At 41.8% G+C, this 19,211-nt stretch overlaps 1 protein-coding gene across 3 annotated transcripts in view; it reads right to left on the bottom strand.

Annotated features, from left to right (window-relative positions):
- TMEM178B (transmembrane protein 178B) overlaps positions 1-19,211 on the bottom strand; it is a 239,011-nt gene that overhangs the window by 25,715 nt on the left and 194,085 nt on the right. For all 3 annotated transcript variants that reach the window (XM_017804689.1, XM_017804688.1, XM_017804687.1), the window contains exon 3: positions 15,565-15,702. In XM_017804689.1, the coding sequence (XP_017660178.1) occupies positions 15,565-15,702 (138 nt within the window). The remainder of the gene's footprint in view (positions 1-15,564; positions 15,703-19,211) is intronic.

Below are 19,211 nucleotides of genomic sequence, written 5' to 3'. Positions count from 1 at the left end.
ATTCAGCCAAGCAAGTTCCCACTTACAAGTGGGAGCTAATCTGGCCTCTCACCGGGAGGGCTGCTGATGGAAACTGAGTAAGGTTACTTCCTCATGACTGTTCAGTAGCTTTTCCTCATGGCAGTCACAACACAAATTGCTTGATTGTTGGCCACAGTCATGGATAAAAGGGATGCAGAAACTGAGCTTACATATGGAAATGAAGCCTCTGCTAGTCCAGGTAAGACATAGAGCCGAGGTGGCAGGAGGAGGGAGGCTGTCGCTCCTGCCCATGACTGTCTGTACTACAGACGTGGTGCTTCACAGGCAGCAGGACTGCAGGAAGTCATGAGCATCCCCACCCCTACAATTCTTTTTCTCTCCAGAAGTTAAAGTGAACCCTTACTCACTTTCCTGTCAAGTTCTCACCGTCAGTGAGGTGCCCCCCTACACATGCACTAACACCTCAGAACCCCTGGCAGCCGCAGCAATACAAACTCTAATTTCTTTGTGAAAAAGACTCCCCATAACTGTGGCCCAGCAGATAACCAGAGCTGAAGGCTGGTGGTCCAGCTGTGGCACTGACACACAGAATGTGAATGACAGGTGGTAATAGGAGCTTGCTGGAACATGAGCTGGACAGGGGAGATAAAGGCCATCTCCTTCAGCAGCTGGGGGAAGCAGAACACACAAAGTTCTTTGTGCTGGGATTTACACATTTTCATCCTAAGTAAAGCACTAATGAATGAGACAAAGCAACAGTGGCATTTTTGACAAGTAATTCACGTGTCACTGCAAAATGCTTCAGTCAGGTGAGAGATGAAATTTCATATAAAGCTGTGTCTGTGCCACAGAAACTGCTGTTTGACATGTAGTCAGACCTCCATCCTGACTCCTTATCAGGTAGCCTCCCTTCTCCTTGGGCTGGTTTTGACAGTGCCTGTCCTGCTAATAGGCTGATAATCAACAGTACTTTGAGAACATGAGCTATTAAATACTTCTTGGCTACCTTGCGCTTTTCCTTCTTATATATTACAGAAGAATATTAAATATTACATTGAATGTCCCTTCCATTTAGATTGGAAGTTTTTTAGGACAGAGATGAATTTATTTGCTATATATAAGATTGGGGTCCTGCCATCCTTGCTGCAGGGGCAGACACAGTCAGAAGAGGGGTGACAGGAGAAGGTAATGTCATTGTTGATCAAAGCCTAATTCTGTGTGGATTATGAGTTAGGGCCCTTTGCTGTAGCTGTTTTTAAGCATGATTACACCAAGCAGAGCCATGGGCCTGTGCTGAGAGGAATTAATATTTTTATAGGTAAATATCCCTTTTCTTTCTGATCAGCCCGGCTCTGTGAGGGGCTGTAGGGCCTCTGCAGTTTTTAAAACTCACCTCCAGGGGAGAGCAGAATGGCTCTCTGTGAATGGATTTAAACACAGACAGGCTCAAATCATCCATACCAAATATGTTTTAATTTTCCCTGATGCTAGTGCCCCTCTGAACCATACCAGAAGCCACATCCTTTCATCCATAGACATGGCTCGACTTCCACAGCAAAAGACTTTGAGGAATTTCTCAGGGTCTGTGGTGTTTTGTGAGGCAAGAACTGCTGCCTTTCTTAGATCTGTTGCAAATGAAGGTGAACCTTCCTGGTGCTGGGGCACAAAAAGTCCCTGTTGGCAGGAGCTTCGTCTGAACATCCTCAGCTCTAATATTAGGGGTGAGATGTCTGACTGAAACCAGAAGGAGACATCACCAATTTGAAGTCAAGGGAAATCCAAAAAGTGAATAATTAAAATGATCTGGGCACCAAGCCTACCTCTGAAACACCTCTCTATAGAGATCACCTGTCTCATGATTTGGAAAACACTTCTTCTGCATCGGGCAGAATGATGCTCGTTCTTTCCCTTCTCCCCACAACAGACAGAAATGACTCACAAACTGTGCTGTCAGATGTACAAAGTAAATAAACCCAAAACCTGATTCTTCTCACCTTCTGTTTTTGGTTTGTTGGTTTTGGTTCGTCTTTTTTTTTTTTAATACATAAATTTGAAGTATTGCTTATAAACTATTAGATAAAAAGAGAAACACAAAGGTATGGATTTTAAGATGTCCTTTGAAACCACACAGCTTTCAAATAAATGTAAATCTCTGCCTTTAAAGTATTTCTAGTAGCTTCTTGTGGCCACTAATGTTTTTGGAAGGAGTGCTGTTTATTTAATTATCAAATCTTTCTTTTGTTATGGGATTATGGGAGAGAAAAATCTCAGAAGTGAAACAGCATTATCTTTACTTTGTCTCTGCCCTACTTGCTTTCACTATTTTCAAGGTACATCAAACAAACAAATAAAATGAAGTCTGATCCTAAAGTGGAATGTGTAGCGTTAACTGTTTAAATTATATCACAATCCAAGGAAATTATTAAAGAATAAACTGAATTCCCTCCCAACACAGTGATGACAAAAGCCTTTTGGAGAGAGCAGATTTGCAGTAAACTCCTTCTGTGCACGGATTAAATGCCTCAGCAGCACGCAGCTCTTGAGAACACTTTATTGCTTTGTGCATACACGCATAGAATATAAATTATTCATTAATTATGTACTGTTCCAGCAGAAGCAGCTTGCAGCATCGCCAATAGGTTGCAGAATAGCAAGGGGTTTACTGGAAAATTGCCCTTATGAAAAAAGCTGAGATGGAAGGATAAGTCTGACTGGGTGATGGAGATTCAGTGAAGTGTCCTTGTGAGAATATCTACCCACCTGGGTTGGGACTTAATGCATTTTTAATTTATACCATGGGCCAGAGTAAACCGCAGGGTCTGTCTTGGTGCTCTGATACTGCATTATATCTGCTCTCAGAATGTGGTTTGCATTTGGCCTTTGGCCTCCTGCCTCACAACATACCAGCAGCGCCCACACCACGCAGAGCTCTGTGCCTGCAGCGTGTCACCTCAGCAGCAGTGCCTGCCCATTGTCTGCCGCTGCACAGGCCATTTGTTAACGGCACCAGAGGATTGTGTATCCTCAGTCATGACTGCAAATGCTTACTGGGTGCCATCCTTAGGCTCGTGTAAGTCAGTGTCATACAAGGAACAATGCTACGGCAGCTGAAGGCTGAGCTCCAGTTTGCTCTGCTGATACAGCTGACAGTCAGCCCATATTGCACATCGCAGATTTGCACATGGTGACATTTCTGTGACCGTCTCCCTCGGGGCATGGGACTGCAGTGCTGTGCACTGCAGCAGCCAGTGAGCTCCAGCTATGAGCAAGCACCCTCTGAAGTTGTGAGTTGGCACTGAAGCAAAGGCAACGCTACTTAGCTAAAGGGACGTGATTTTGATAGAACAGACGAGGGAGAAAAGAAAGCTTTCAGATCAAGGCCTGAGTGAATAACCCTCTGATTACTTTAGCAATGGTAATTCCTATGACCAACTCAAAATAACCCAGAAATAATAAAGAGAGTTGACTACAGCCATTAAGCAAACATCAGGGCTCCTGAACTTGCAGTCACAACAGAGGAGGCAGCAAAAATTGTGCCAGTTGTAGGAGTGGGATATGATTCCATATTTTACTGGGAGCAGAAGCAAAAGAAAGAATCTCTAAATATTAAAATGAAGAAACATCCTAATCAAAGGTTAGTGAAATTATCCGATCCATGTGCTGGCAAGCATCATCCTTGGCAACAACAGAGGCTACTGGCAGGTTTCTTTCATCTCTTATGGTATGGACTCCACAAGATGACCCAGGCAGAGGTTTAAAAGATTAAACAGAAAGGGTCACTGGACTCAAGCTCAAGTGACTCCAACAGACCTCAGATTTGCCAGATGACAAGACACATAGGTTTAGTACCAAGCTGTAGTTCAGGCAGGTGCTTCCCAGCCTAGGCATTTGTCAGAGCTGAAATGAAAAAAAACTGTGCCAGTTGTTGAGCCAGTTTGGGTTTGCCTTGTCACAGGACATACTGTGTAGCATAGGAAATCTGTGGAACACATTGCATTTGGCCTTTTAGCAGTGAGGTCATTCCACCTCTCTCCTAAGATCTTTGTCTCCCAGTCAAAAAATTGAACTTCTCTCAGAAGGAACCTCAGAAGGAGCCTCAGAGGATTTGTGGAATCTTTCTTTTGTAGGAAACACTAAATTGCTGAAAAGTCTACAGACAGATGTTCTTCAAGACAAGTGAGACTGGAGAACAGATACAGCACAAATAAATTCAGTGCAGCCTTCTTCCATGTTGCCTGGTGTGTGACACTAAAAATACTCCTAGAGGGAACACTTTCAGGGCTTCATAATCTCTTGTTGTAGTTTTAATTAAATGGGAAAGATTTTTAGTGGTTTTTTTTTTCATACCACCATGTAATTTGGAGCGTGGGGGACTGTCCCCCTCCCTGCCCCCTTCCCATCTGAGCTGGATCGGAGAAAGACTGTCCCCAGCATCTCGGGACCTGCCAGAAAGGTGAGTCCCTGGAGTGAAGCATCCCAGGAACTGGGGAGACAGGAGATAAAAGCAGGCATGCCCCAGCACTGTGCTGGGTCATCCCAGTCCCACCACTGTCACTCCACATGGTTTGCTATGCCAGAACCCACGCTACCATCTTGGTGGCATGGGACTCTCCTTTGGACGAAATATCCTTCCAGGTTTTGTTTTAACCTAGGGGTGAGGGATGGCTAGGTAGTACTTTTCTGCTATTACTGAGGTTTTTTTGTTTCTTTCAATTTTTAGTAAAATTGTTATTGTTCCTTCTTCATTCAGAATCCCTGTAATATTTACCTTGTCTATAGTGGGGGAAGGGAAATAAAAGAAAAGAGAAGCTTCATCTCATTAGAGGTCTCACCCCCTGAACATACTGTCATTAAACCAAGACATCTCTGTATGCTCTGAAAGAGCCAGGTTGGCCAGAAATGAGGAGGTTTCTCATCTAGTTTCTACCAGGTCCAGCTGCTTTTTAAGTGGAATTTCCACTGTCCAGTTGGGCCCTGTCCAGACAGATCAGACCAAGCAAGCACAGCAGTGCTTTGTCTAAGGGCAATGTTGTTTTTCTAAGCTGAGAACTTGAGAAGCCAAGAAGGTAAATCTAAACCTTGCTTCAGCCTCTGCATTTAACAAAAAGTTCTGCCACACACAGAAATTTGCTCCCCATTCCCTCCATAAGGATTTCTTTCTGTCCAGAAAATCATGCCAGTGTTACTGTTCCTTCTGTTGCATGTGCAGTTTTCTTTCCTCTTTGATGCCAGGCAAGCAAACAACTCAGCAAACTTTTCTTTAACTAAAAACCAACCCAATAATAAATGCCAGTTTTGTTTTCATTGTCTTCCTTTGGCCTTGATGCATCTTGCCACTGGAATTCAGAAGCCAGCAACAGATCAAAGACCTGGTGACATTATTAAAGGCTAGGGAACAACCACTGAATCTTAAAATACACAGAACTTGTTTTCCAAGGCTGTGGGTGGGAAAGTCTTTTGTATTTCTATGGAATCTGTCTCTCCCACTTTGCTTCTACTTTATTTCACCTTCTGTCAGCCCCCCAAAGACCTACTGACATCTCTGAGAAGCAAACTAGATTGCATGCCCTTCACTGACTACATTCAGTTGTCTGTTCTTGTAACTCTGGAAGGTACTGATGCTTCTGCCAGTACCTCCTATGCTGGTGAGGGAGAAATTGCAAGTCAGTATAGCTGACTTAAAATAAACACACAGAGGAATATGAACTGTTCTTCTGGCTGAAAAGCCAGACTGAACTGAATCCTAAATTTACCGACCGCCAAGTTCAGGGAGACAGATTTGAGCTAAGACTGAAGAACAATGAGTTTATGGGTGCATATACAGTACTTGCCCTGTCTTTTGCTCCAAACTATAAGATCTCTGCACCTCATTAAAGTAGCCTTTTGTTTCCTCCTAAGTGCCAGTGCTTTTCCATGATCAGATACAAGGCTGACAGAATTGCTTGTGTTGGTGTTTCTTCCCTCACAGCATGCAAGTACACATCTAGGAGCATCAGAAACAAGCTACAGGGAAAAAAAAAAGCAAACCACATTTGAAGGTTGCCTTTGAAGTCAGCTGATAATGTTTCCATGGAGATCAAATGCTACCGAGTTGACAATGAATTCTCTTGTTGAGCCTTTCCTTCCAGAGGGGGGGAAAAAAAAAAGGCACAATAATACCCCTAAATGACTACACCCTGCAGTACAGTTGTACTATTGACTTGAAAAAAACATTTCTATATCCCACCCCCATTTTCTTATGAAGGTGTTAACTCTAAGGTCTCAACATTCCAGTGCTAGCTCTGCCAGTACTGGCCTAGAGAATCAGCTATATTCCCGAGGTATTGGAAAAAAATAGTGTCTACTGAAAATAATTCTCTGTGAGAAGAAGGACATAACTGCATTTGAACTTATGTCGTAGGAGATGCAAAAATGGGAGTCATGATTCTCCCTGAGGAGTATTATAACAAGAAACTGTAAAAGAGCATTTCAGTGGCTGATACGCAGTGACATAGAGATGTCTCTACTGCGAAAGGAAGCGACCTTTTGTATTTCCAGAGAGTCCCCTATTTCCCTTTCAAAATGAGTGCCAGCATTAATAAATAAATGCAAAATATGTTGTCGGTGCATCAGAGAGCACAGAGAAGTACTAGAAGGAAATACGTAACATGCTCCCCCAGCTCTGCCTTTGAAGCATAACATATTGTAAGCCTTGTGATGCCATCAGCTGAGCAACTTCTTTCTAGCTTGGAAACACTAAACAGGCCACCTTGGCATTGTATGAACCCCAAAAGATGGCAAAGGGGATGTATATCTGTATGGATGATTTCCCAAATATTTATTTTTTGAGTGAAAATAGGAAATTTGCTAACATTCAAAGGGAAAGTGATAACCAGTTTCTAAAAGCTGATTACTAATGGTTAGCTGGTCTGGATGAAGAAGCACTTCCAGTCCTACCCATGTATGAGGACTGGACATGTCCATACATATGTGTCTGGATATGTATTCACCAGTGTCCCTGTTTTGAAATACATAAGAAAAGAAGGGCCGCTTTTTATTCCTCAGAAACATAGCCTAAAATGGGATCAAGAAACATGACCTGCAACCAGGTCTGTGAGAGACATCACAAACCGTGCAAGGGAGAAATGTTTTAATAGAATCATAGAACTGTTTAGGTTGGAAAAGACCTCTAAGATCATCAAGACCAACCGTTAAACCTACACTGACAAATTCAGCACTAAACCATGTCCCCACTTGCCACATCTACACATCTTGTAAATACCTCTAGGAATAGTGGCTCTGCCACTTCCCTGGACATCCTGTTCCAGTGCTTGGCCACCCTTTTGGTGAAGAAATTTTTCCTAGTATCCAAACTAAACCTCCCCTGGCACAATTTGAGGCAGTTTCCTCTTGTCTCATCACTTGTTACTTGGGAGAAGAGACACTGAGCCTCCTTTTCTCCAGGGTTAACAACCCCGGCTCCCTCAGCCAGTCCCTATAAAGACACATTGTTAAATCCTTAAAGTGATAAAAAAGGACATTTTCAGAAACAGGTTGACTCTTATTTCCTGAATATGCATGTTCTTGGCCTTGTTACAGCACTGCCTGATGGGCACAAAGGCACAAAACCTGCATGACTGCTCTGAGCTCTGCGTTTCCTCACAGGTCCATAAAGAGCCTCATCCGCTTGTTTCCTACAACACCCTTGTAATGCATTTGAGGGTTTTAAACAATCAAGAGCCTTAGAGAGGTTTAAACATTTAAAGCCTATTAACGCTGTACATTAACTCAAGTTCATTCCAACTTGAGGCCTTAAATCACTGTAGAGCATAATGCAAAATTTAAACAAAAGCACACGTAGGAGCCAGAGTGCACACGAGTGTGGTGGGGGAGGCCTGGTAGGGGGGGACTGACTTTGTTGTGCTGAGACTTGTCTCAAAGACTCTCATAACCAATTTATGGCATCTCTTGATACAAACCAGCCTTTGTCTCCATCTGGAGGTCAATCCACATAAATAAGTTATCTCAGTGATCTGCAAGGAGTTTTGCAAAGTTCCTAAGCCCCTCTGCAGTCTTCACTAATTTAGGGCCTCCCACAGGATTAAAACATGGTTGGTATCTCATTGTTTTTCCAGTGTTCCAACTTTTTTTGAATTATAAATACTCTTCAAAGTGGCCAAAAGTATTTTGACATTGTGAAAACTATATTTATGCCAAGCTTCACAGCTCAGATTCCAGTGAATTATTGTAGACCTCAGTTTTTGTAAAGATCACATGCTGCTGTTTAGGATCTGTATGCATACACTTATGCACACACGTGTATTTACACTTGCCTTTTCATATAGAAAAAAATATTTTATGCAAACTTTCTAAAACTATTCCTTTCTGGAAAGAAGCATGAGAAACTGGACTTTCAAAGAATAATGTTGTGGAAAAGAAGGAATAAATATTACCACAGGAAATACCTTCCATCTTCAGTGTTGTGATTGATCATTTCACCACAAGTGAACATTCTGCAGGGTGGGTAGAGGTCTTGATTATTAATAAGAAATAGAAATCCTAGGTGCTCTGTGGGACCTACCATATTTCCTGATGAACTCCAAAGAATAGCTTTTACTTTCTCTCTTTATCTTTCTCTTTGCTTCCTCTTGGCAGCTGCTCTGAAGGTACTTCATAACTGCCTGGGAAATGTCAGTCACAGAGCTTTCCCTTACACTTGCTGTATTAAATTGCTCCATTTTTGTTTCTTAAATTATTCAGCAGCGGAATGATTATTTTGAGATGGCAGGACCACAGTCTTGTAGAATAAACACTCTTATTTTCTACCATTATGTGCTATTTTCAAAGTACAGTGAGTTAAATTTGGGACTCAAATGACTCAACAGCTGGTAACGATCCGTGGCTGCAAATACACAGATGCCTCAGTTGTCAGCTACTAACATATGCACAGCACAGGAGGAGGAAGCACAGCACAGGGGCTCAGGGATTTGGAAGACAAGACTCTCTGTGGAGGTGGAGAGCGAAAGAGGATCCAGACGTGTGCAGTGCATCGATACCAACAACTGTGCTGCACGGGCTCACAAGCCAAGTTTTGGAACGCCCCTTTCTGGCAGGGTTTGCATCCCTCAGTATCAGCCTGGTCATCAGCTCCTGGACACAGCTCCTGTGGCAGCTGCTGGGCTCTGGCAGGCACTGGCACAAAGCCCCGAGTGCGACCTTGCGACAGCGTGGCATGGCTGGGGCAAAAGAGGGTGACTTGGTGTAAATGGTCAGTCCATCCTCTAGCTGCAAGGATAATAAAGCATTTTGTTGACTTACCCCTGGACTGAGAGAAGGAATATTTTGGAAGTATTTCTGAGAAGAGCTGGAAATTACTTATAAAAAGCTGTTTCTCCCTAGATTAAAATATAAGAGAAAATGCACTCATACATATGTAAGGGTTTTTTCTTTATTTCTTTAATAGACATCCTTTCTTGCATATCTGAAATAAAGCATTAAATTGCGCCAACACACCGGCATAACTTCATTTTTTCTTCCCTCTTACACATCTTTCCTGCCTGCTTATCTCTGCTGCAGCAGTCAGTACTGGCAAGAATAGGTGTTCACCTCTGCTCTGGGAAAAGATTTAAAGCTTTTCTAACCCTGACCTAAGTCCTCTGAGTATGGATGCGCTACAAAGAGCAATGTCTCTGCACTACTCTTAAGAGGGTGAGGAGAAACCCAAATCAGTGGCAGAACTGGAGCTGGCAAATGGCACTTGAATCCCCCAGACTGGCAGATCATCATTGGAGGGGAGGGAGGAGGAGAGGATGAAAGAAATTCCTGATGTTTCTGAGAGCAATTGCTAGGACAAAAAATCAGACAGGAAAAAGTCCATACCACTATTGAATGTGTACAGGAAGACTTTCAGGCCTTTAAGTGCCAGGAGAAAAGGGAATTTCAGACCCCCAAGCAAAGCCCCAAGCCCAGCACTTCATGCAAAAATGTCACTAGGCAAAGACAAGAAATGAGCTACTATGTGAGACTCTAGATCATTTTATTACAGATCTTCATGGTGAAGTTAAATCACATGAATAAGGGCATTTAACAGCTGGAATAATTTCCAAATAGTCTAATTAGAGACTGAATTTTTAATGGTAAAATTTTTAATTGGCTCAAAGCAAGGTTACAGCAAGAAATACACTTGACTTTGCAAAGAATAAGGAATATTTGCAAGGCTAGTAAAATTACATGCTTCTCTAAGGAAATTGTTAGCAAATGGGGAAAAAACCCTGAAGTGATCCTAAAGTACATATCACAAGACAAAACTGGCAGAGTCCTGATAAGAGTGAAGAGAACAGGTAAAACAGTAAACAAGTGCAGAGATTATTTATTGCATTTATTTGCAGTAAATTTGGAACAAAATAAGACAACACAGAAGTCTCTCCCTGAAGGGCTGCCTTGTTAGGTGTGCAGTAAAACCTCAAACTATTTCACTGAAATGTGTTCTCAGAACAAATTACAGACTTACAAAAGGAAAATACACGAATGTGCAGCTGAAGGACAGAGTTCTGATAAGGATGATAAAATGTTACTCTTTGTCGGTCTACGTTTACAAAGGCAAGTGATGTACCTTTGGCCAGGGATAATTGTGTGCTAAAGCAAGTACCAGAACAAGATACTGGAAGTGCCATTTTGTATTTTCAGCTAGGACAACAGACAGCAGTTCGGCAGGAAGGTGCACAGGTAGGGAAGGGGAGGATGCAACCACTGCCAAAACATTGGACCATGCCACTGTGGGGCAGCTCTACCATCCCACCTTCCCCACAGAAGGCACTGATGAGGAGGAAAAGGGGTTTGGAGCATTTAGGTACAAAGTCAGCCCTACCCTCAAATTAGAAATAATGCAGGCTACGTGATATGTCAAAACAGCTGACTGAAATCAGCTGAACTGGGATAACAACAGGCTATCAGACATTGTCTTAAAAGATGATTTTATAAAGCATGTAGAATAACAGAAGGTGTGGTGAGGTTGGCTTTGCATGGTTGTGGAAGAACAATCAACCTAGCAGAATCTGAGATGTTGAAGTAAGAAACTCCTATGAATGAATGTGCTGGAGAGCAAGTAGAAAAAACAACAGTTAGATATAAGCTTGTTTGCTTGTCATGATACAGGAAAGAAGGAATTCCTGAAGACAACAGAATTTGCCTTGGTAGAGTTACCATGTGCCAGTTCACAATATCTCAACTCTTTGGAGCTGGAAGTAAAACTGAAATTTGACCTTGACAATACTACTGTTGAGGGACACTAACCAAATTAATTGACAGGTTTGCCATGATAGTAAACCCAAACAAGTCCAGGATTTGAATACATCCAAAAGAACTTCTCAAAGCCAGAAAATGTGAGCACCACTTCTTGGCAACTGATAAGCAGGTCACATCTAGACTTCAAAAAGCTAAGTTTTAGTGCTAGTAAATTTTCTTTGTTAAAAACACAGCATATAAAATGTCCCCCATGCATTTCCTCAGGTAGATGTTTAACTGAATTCCTCTTAGACTACAAGTAGGTCCTTGATGAGCATGAAAGCATCAAGTTTGCCACAGGACTCTAACATTTGGAAGTAGTGTCACAGATGCTTCTAAGGCTCCAGAAATTATTATAAAATTACAAAATTACTGGATGGAGCTTTTACTGGTGCACAGATTTTCAGTAATTTGCATGAGAAGAAAACACAAGAAGCTGCAAGAGGATGTGCTCCGAGTCATGTATAATTTGAGTGTGACCCACTTCTGTAATAGAATTAAACAGTCTCAAGTAAGATGAATAAAATGAACTGATCAGTGAAATTTAGAAGCACAATTCCAAATGGAGAAACTCTCAAAAGGAGAAACTCTCCCACCTTGCAGGGTAAAATGATACTGACAATACTGAAATGGAACTACAAGAGATAGTGCAATTGTGGGTACAGAAGGCAATGTAAAAACACCATCATGCACAATGAGATAAAAAATAGTAAACATAATTTGCAGTATCCATCTGGCTCCGTACAAGATGAGGGAGCGAAAAAAATCCTACTGTGGTCAGGCAAATGCTGTCATTCAAGATAAGGGATCCAAGTATAAATTCTACAATAAATTCAGAAAATTATGCAAAAAAACCCCTTTCAAAGCCATAAGAGACCTGTGATTGCTGTTGATACAGATACATTTGGACTAAACAGAAAAGATGAATTATTAATAATTTTGACTTGTTACAAAACATGCTGAATAACACTGTAAAACACACTCTAAATCACAGTTTACATGTCCTGGATTCCAGATGAACCAATACCAGATAACGGCCTGCATTTCACAAGTGACTTGTTTCAGCAATTTGCTTGAGAAATCAGATCAACCAGACTATAGCAAGTCCTTAGGAGGCACTGCCACATGAGCAAGCAAGAAGACTGTTTGGTAAATATAATAAAGAAACAGAGGTCCAAGCAAACCACGTCTGGCCTTGTTAGATTGTTATAGCACACTTCTTAGTGCTCTGTTGAGATTTCCTGTTCAAAGAATTATGGGCAATAAGGGACAAACCCCATAGATGTGTTAAGCCAGCAACATTTAAGCATTATAAAAGAGCTATTTGTCTGTAACACAAACAGAGGGAATGCTACAAACACAGCCAAGACAAGTGGCATTGCAAATGGAAGGCAAAGTTAGATTTCAGGGTGATTTTATAGCTACCAATTGAACACAGTCTCCTCTCAGCTGCAATGAAGTCAGATGACATAAACCTTCCAAATCATTTTTCTCATTACTGGACTAGAGAAAAAGTTAAGTAAAACTGAGAGGCACTCTGGCTCCATGCATTTTAAGGACCAATACAATACTATGTTGACAGAATTTATGTCATGACAGAAGAACCAGCTTTGTATTCAAACACCATCCATCAATAAAACAGTTTAAGTTCAAAGATTCATTGACTGTAAGAGGAATGACTGTGTAACATATGACAGCCTCAGAACATTGATAGATTAGATTGGTCTAGTTGTGTATTTTATTAACTGACTGCTTCAGTTTGTAGATGTTACTTTACACACATTTGCTGTTAAAAGAAATCAGTATAGCAGTTGCTACTGACTTGTGCAAAACAAGAAACAGAGTAACCTTTGGGTAACGCTGATCCACATGTGCACTGAAGCAGAGAACAATTTTCATCTCCTCCCAAAACATCTTTATTTCAAATATTACACATCTTGACAGAATTTAGCAGATAAAATAATCTGGTGCCTCTCATTTCAATTAGTTTCAGATTCCGACTGCTGGATCTTGTTATTATTTTGTCTATGCAAAGAGCATTCTACTATCAGATGGCTTCTCACTGCATAGGTACTTACACAATGTGTTCAAGTAATTTATAAACCTTCTGTTAAACAGTTACAAGCAATTGGCTTTTTGTGGTATCTTGTTTTTCAGACCTTGAGTCATTCTTGTAGCTCTTCTGCAAACCTCTCTCAATCTTTCCACATCCTTCTTTAGCATTGACACCAGATTAGGATGTCCAGAAACAGTTTTGCTTTGCCCAGAGATAACCCCACCTCATGCTTTCATCGCATATTCCCATAAAAACTAACACATTTAGCAGCTGCACTGCACTGAGAGCTCCTGTGCAGCTGGATGATCCCAGCAACCACGATCCGAGAGACCTTTTCAGAGCTGCTGCTTTCTGAGGGGGCCTCTTGTTCTGCGAGGATGACTGACACCTTTTGTTCCCAGCTGCATGACCTTGGACGTGTCTCCACTGAAATGTGTATTGTTTGAGCACACCAAAAGATGGCTTTGTAAGCTATGAGTGACCCCTCCCATGACATATGGTTACACTGAATCTCCTTTCACCTGAAAACTTTTAACAGTCATCTTTCAAATCACTGCCAAATAACACTGAGCCAAAAAGAAATCCCTGCAGCTGCACTAGAAACCACCCCATATATAATAATTTCCAATCAACAAACAAGACATAGCTAGTTACTAACAGATTTTTCTGTATTTATTTTGTATACTCTTAATGTTTTAATCTGAATGTCGTGCCGTAGCAAGTTAAATATCACAGAGATATCTAAGCACAGTAAAACAAAATAACCCCCCCTGCAAACTAATTAAATGCAAATTAATTATATAAGAAATATCAAGTTAATTCAGCAGGCCCATTGCCCATAACACTTTGACACCCACAACAAACCATTTACAGAATCCCCACAAAGACCAGTGTGTGCTTGCACAAGGTGCAAGTGACTTCAAATGTATTTGTGGGCACGGAGGGAGCTGATGTCTAATGTCACCAGTACAACATCACTGGAACATAAATACTTGTTACTTGAGCACTTAACTCCTCTTCTGGGACTGCAGAAGCTTTTCTGTATGTCATACATTTATCTGTATCACACCACAGTACAGATAAACAGATGATAAAATGCACTGAAGTGATGATCTGCCTGGAGGGCAAAAGCCCAGCTAAACAAAAACCACCAGAGAAAATAAGAGAGAACAGAAGGAGTGGTGTTCACTTTGAGACATTCACCCACCACTGTTTATGGGACTTGACTCTCACGCCCTTCATTTCAATTAACTGTGTGCCTTGAAATTTCTGCTAACAGAAAGCTGGATAGCATCTCTAGTAAGGAAGGCTGGAACATGACATGGCAAATGTTGGATGACCTTGAGGGCTGGTATAGTAGAAATGGGAAAAAGCTCAAAAGCACAGAGTGCCAGGACATGTACTTGGGGAGTAATAAACAGAACTACTGCTGCAAATTGTGATAGAACCAGTAGGAAATCACCAAGGAGGAGAAAGGCCTGGATGCATCATCCAACTGAAGGATGACTGTGGGTCTCCAGTGTGATGCAGCATGAAAAAAGCAAATACAACCACAAAATACTTCAGGCAAGGAATTTCCATCAGAGAAAGGGAACCATCGCCCCACTTATACAAGGCATTGATCAGACCTTGTTAGGGAAAGGTCCTTCTCATCCATATGTGAGAAAGGCAAGTACAAACAAGAACAGGTTGCAGAAAGGGCTGCTAGATTGATAACAGGTCTTACACAGAGAAGTCTACATGAAAGCATATGTAGAGTGGGAAAAAGAAAACAGAGGATACCATTGCTCTTCATATGTACATCAGAGAAAGAGAGAGACACATAAACTAAAGGTTACATCTGTCTCAAGAACAATTGACGAGTAATAAGTACATGTTACAACTTGCAGCACAGTTTCTAGTTATCAAAGTGTCCCATTGTGGGACAGTGGTGGGAATACTATCTGCATAATCTTCAGATTTTTTTACTGAGCTTATTAAATTTAAGGGTGACAGTGTTACTTGCAACCACAGAGTATTGGATTAAAAAACTTAGAGGGCCCTTTCTAGTCCTGTGAGTTACAGACACTGTTTTGTGATAGAAGTAGCTATGGTTGGGTGATCCTTGTTGTACCTCAGAAGGCACTCGGAATGAAACCAAGTCCAGACCACTCAAAAAACCCTGAAAACATGTTTTCAGTGACTTAGAAAAGAAAGGACATGTGAAAAGAGGGAACACGAAAACAAGAAGACAAATAAATTTCTTCAAACACCAACATTCTTACCTCCCATGAGGAAGAGAAGCCCCGCCACATACTGCATAAGGCCTCGATCCCAACAGCACCCCAGCACCCCGATAATCCATCCAAAGAGGATGATGGCCACAGCCATGCCCATGAAGCCAGCTGTCATCCTGCGCAGATCTGCAGTGGGGAAGACAGAAAATCAATGTGAGTGTAAACAGTGATAAATCAGCATGATCATGGGTTCATAACAGTCTTAATCCAAAATGCTACTGGTCCTGCAGGGTCACCAGTGTGTGTTGGCATGGGATGATTTGAGTAAGGATGATTCAGATAGGGGACAAGCCATAAATTAAGATACTAACTTGGGCTGGGGAGGGAGAGCAGGTGACCATTTTACCACACAATAAGGCTCAGCGCAGATGCACTCAAGTGACTTGTGACAACTTGCTCAGGAGTTAGAAGTTGTAAAATGGCCTCAGTGCAACATTGTATCTAATAGCTGTAGTCTCTGGGTACTAGCACAACATCTGTTTACATCCTGCCTTCTCATCTCTGCCCATTACTCCACTGCATTCGGTGGATGCACCTGCTCAAACTGATCGGCAAAGCGGTTTCTGTGCTTTGTGCCGGGCAGACGTGACAGAGGATTCACCCCGATTCTGACCCGCTGTGTGATCTTGGGCAAGTCACTGAGCCCCTCCAGGCTCCAGCTTCCCACGTGTGAGTTGGGCCATAGTGCCTTGGTGTCCAGCAGTGGGATGAGTGAAACCCGGGACATTCAGAACAGGGAGGCACACGGGTATTCTGGTGTCACACGTAATAAATGCGCTGCAGATGCACGGCTGGGACACAGGACACTTCATTGCCCTCTCTTGTATCCAGATGGTGACCTTGCTGGATGGTGTTTGGTGAGGACATTTTCGAGTGCTCCAGGGAGCACTAAGAGTAAGAGGAGGGCGGGGGGTTGGAGTGAAACATTTTGTGCTTTTCAGGTGTGGACTGAGTACCACTTCTGATATGGGTGCAAGGGATTGACATGCATTTGTTTCATAAATAAAGGAAAAGGACCCCCAAGACCTAATGTAAGGAATCCTTAAATTAAGGCCTGGCTATATTGCATATTTGCCTTCTGCAAAAAGGATGGGACTGCTGGGATCCCTCTCCCTGCATGTGCTGGGAAAAAAAATAAAATTCTTCACAGTTGGTTTTGATTTGAAATCTGGGCAGTGAGACCACCTGGCAACCGAAAGAGCAAGGACTATGTGAGCTAAAGAGCATTTTCACACCCTCAAATAATGAAACAGATGGGGTTATCTTCACTAACATTTGATTGTTCCCTGTCCCCCCTCATGCACACATAAAAAGTTTAAGCACTGATATGTCAAGAGTATATGTACGGGGAAAATTCCAGCCAAGTCAGCTCTCCAAACATTTGTTTCCTTCTTGATACTTTTTTTTTTGCATAGCAATGATTTTACTTTTATTTTTTTTCAAGGAACAGAATGCTTATGACAGAGAAGGAAGATTTGAAAACTGTGAATCATCCTCCAATCTCTATGACAGCTTTTCTCCTTGGCTGGCCTTGGACTATTTCTCAATTTCTGTAATTTTTTATGTTCTTCCCACAGTGGATAAAAGGACCACCAACACCAGCAGTGCAGATTCAATGAAATTTCTGAATAGTGATAAAATCCCGCCATCAGAGATTTTTGTATCCAAAATGCTAAGTGTCCACAAGGTCTATAGGTATGTTGGGACAGAATGATTTGATTTAATGGAAGGCAGTTCACTCAGATTCATGTTCATTATAGCCCTTCTTATACAAGATCATGTTGCAGAATGTAACCCCCCCCTTGAAACTATAACTGGTTCCTGTAGACTGTCACTGATTTTTCAAGGAGTCTCTCTGACAACAGATAACCAGGTCTTCAGGCCACCAGTGATCAGGCCCTTTTAATAAGATACACATCTTAAAAGTTGTACTTTTTTCTTAGGTTTTGTGACTGTCCCACCACATTTCAGTATGTTCAAGGAGTTTTAGTGCAGAAAAAAGAAAAAAAAGCATTTCCTGCAGCAACTTGTACTTCCCATAGACAATGCTAGCCTCTGCTCCTGGGGAATTTGAGTGCTTTCTAAAACAAGCAGCAATGTTGGTAAGCATGTTTGACGGCCGAATGTCTCCCTGCTTTTTCAGCCCATGAAGGCTCAATTCGAAAGATGAATGAAAACATAAAATGTTTACTGTTTCCTATGTCATCTTCAATAACAGCACAACATGTCTCTCGGAGGTGCTGCACAGCTGTCTGTGTCAGCCCTACAAACTCCTTCCATTATAACTTGTGACTGCTGACTCTGGGTAACAACAGCACTTGTTCTTCCTAATGGAAACACACCCTAACAACCTGCTTTTAATGAGCTGAATTTAAATAGCCTTATTCAGCTGCAAGATGTCTATAACTCCTCGACCTACCCCAACACCTAGCTGATGGAGCCAGTTTTCATAGGTCCCAGAGTGGATCACAAGCATTCCCAGATCCTGTACACCAAATTAAGAAATGGTTTTTATCCCACTAAAACCAGTGTGAGTTTTGCCATTGAACAGAAGAGTTAAAGGACCAGGACCAAGATTTCTAGGCCAAATTTTAATGTTTGTTTCACTCCTCCTGATGGAGCCTGAAATTCCCTTTCTAACAACACAGCAAAATTCATCATCTTAACTCTGGGCTTACATTATCTCTTGAAAAAAGCCAGAAAGCTAACTTCTGGCAGACACTCAATACCACATGTTAAAAATTCAAAATTGAACTTCTTTATGAAATCTTAGATGTCACAAGTTCAGTGAGCTTAGTTTAAGATTGCCACTGCTTAGGCCAGTTGCAAATCTGCTCCTCACAATTCTGTTGGTTAGGGCTTATCTGAAACAAATAAAATACAAACTCTCTTTTCTATTCAAAACCATCTTGGCTTTTGTCCTGCCATAGTGTTCCCCAATGGGAGCCCTTGCAAAAGGCAGCGCTGGGGAAGGGGGTTTCAAAGTTGATTCCAACAATAGCCTGCACTTGTCCAACGGCATCTTCCTGGTGCTCCTCACCTGCCCACAGGAAGCTGAGGTCAGTGCTCGGTTCAAGTCTATTCAAAGTGATTCTTTTGCAGAAAAGTACTTATTGTATGTAAACGAATCATCACCCTCAGGGTATTTAGTGAAGGCCAGGGAACAGGAGCCTATATTCCCTGGACTCAATCCCTATTAGTGGTACTTTTTATGATCACTGTTTTGTTGGTGCAGGCTCCACATGGAAAGGACAGAAGAAAAGCAAAGATTTGCATTGTGTACTCGAGGCAATTTTTAAATTTGTTCTGCTAATTTAGGATGGAGGGCTGACATATAAATAAACAATAGCTCATCAGTACAAATTGATGGGGTTTTGTCTGAGTTTGATTGGCACTGATAAGACCCTTCCTGAATGCATCCTGCAGAGGTAAAAAGGGTCATGCTGTCATGTAACGCCACTTGATGTCATTTGAGCGTATCCTGAGTTTGTTTGGCTTTATTTTTCTGAAATTGCTCTTATTTTTAGACTATGAAATGAATAGTTCTCTACATTCTTTCTCTCTTTGAAAACCTCTCTCAGCAACTACAGCATCTCAGGGTCATGCCATGATGATCTCAATCAACTGAATGAGTG

Source organism: Lepidothrix coronata, unplaced genomic scaffold (assembly GCF_001604755.1).
Source record: "Lepidothrix coronata isolate B3197 unplaced genomic scaffold, Lepidothrix_coronata-1.0 Scaffold10, whole genome shotgun sequence".
Taxonomy (NCBI): Eukaryota; Metazoa; Chordata; class Aves; order Passeriformes; family Pipridae; genus Lepidothrix; species Lepidothrix coronata.
Note: the sequence above shows the minus strand (reverse complement) of the source record. Positions and strands in the feature narration are given on the sequence as shown.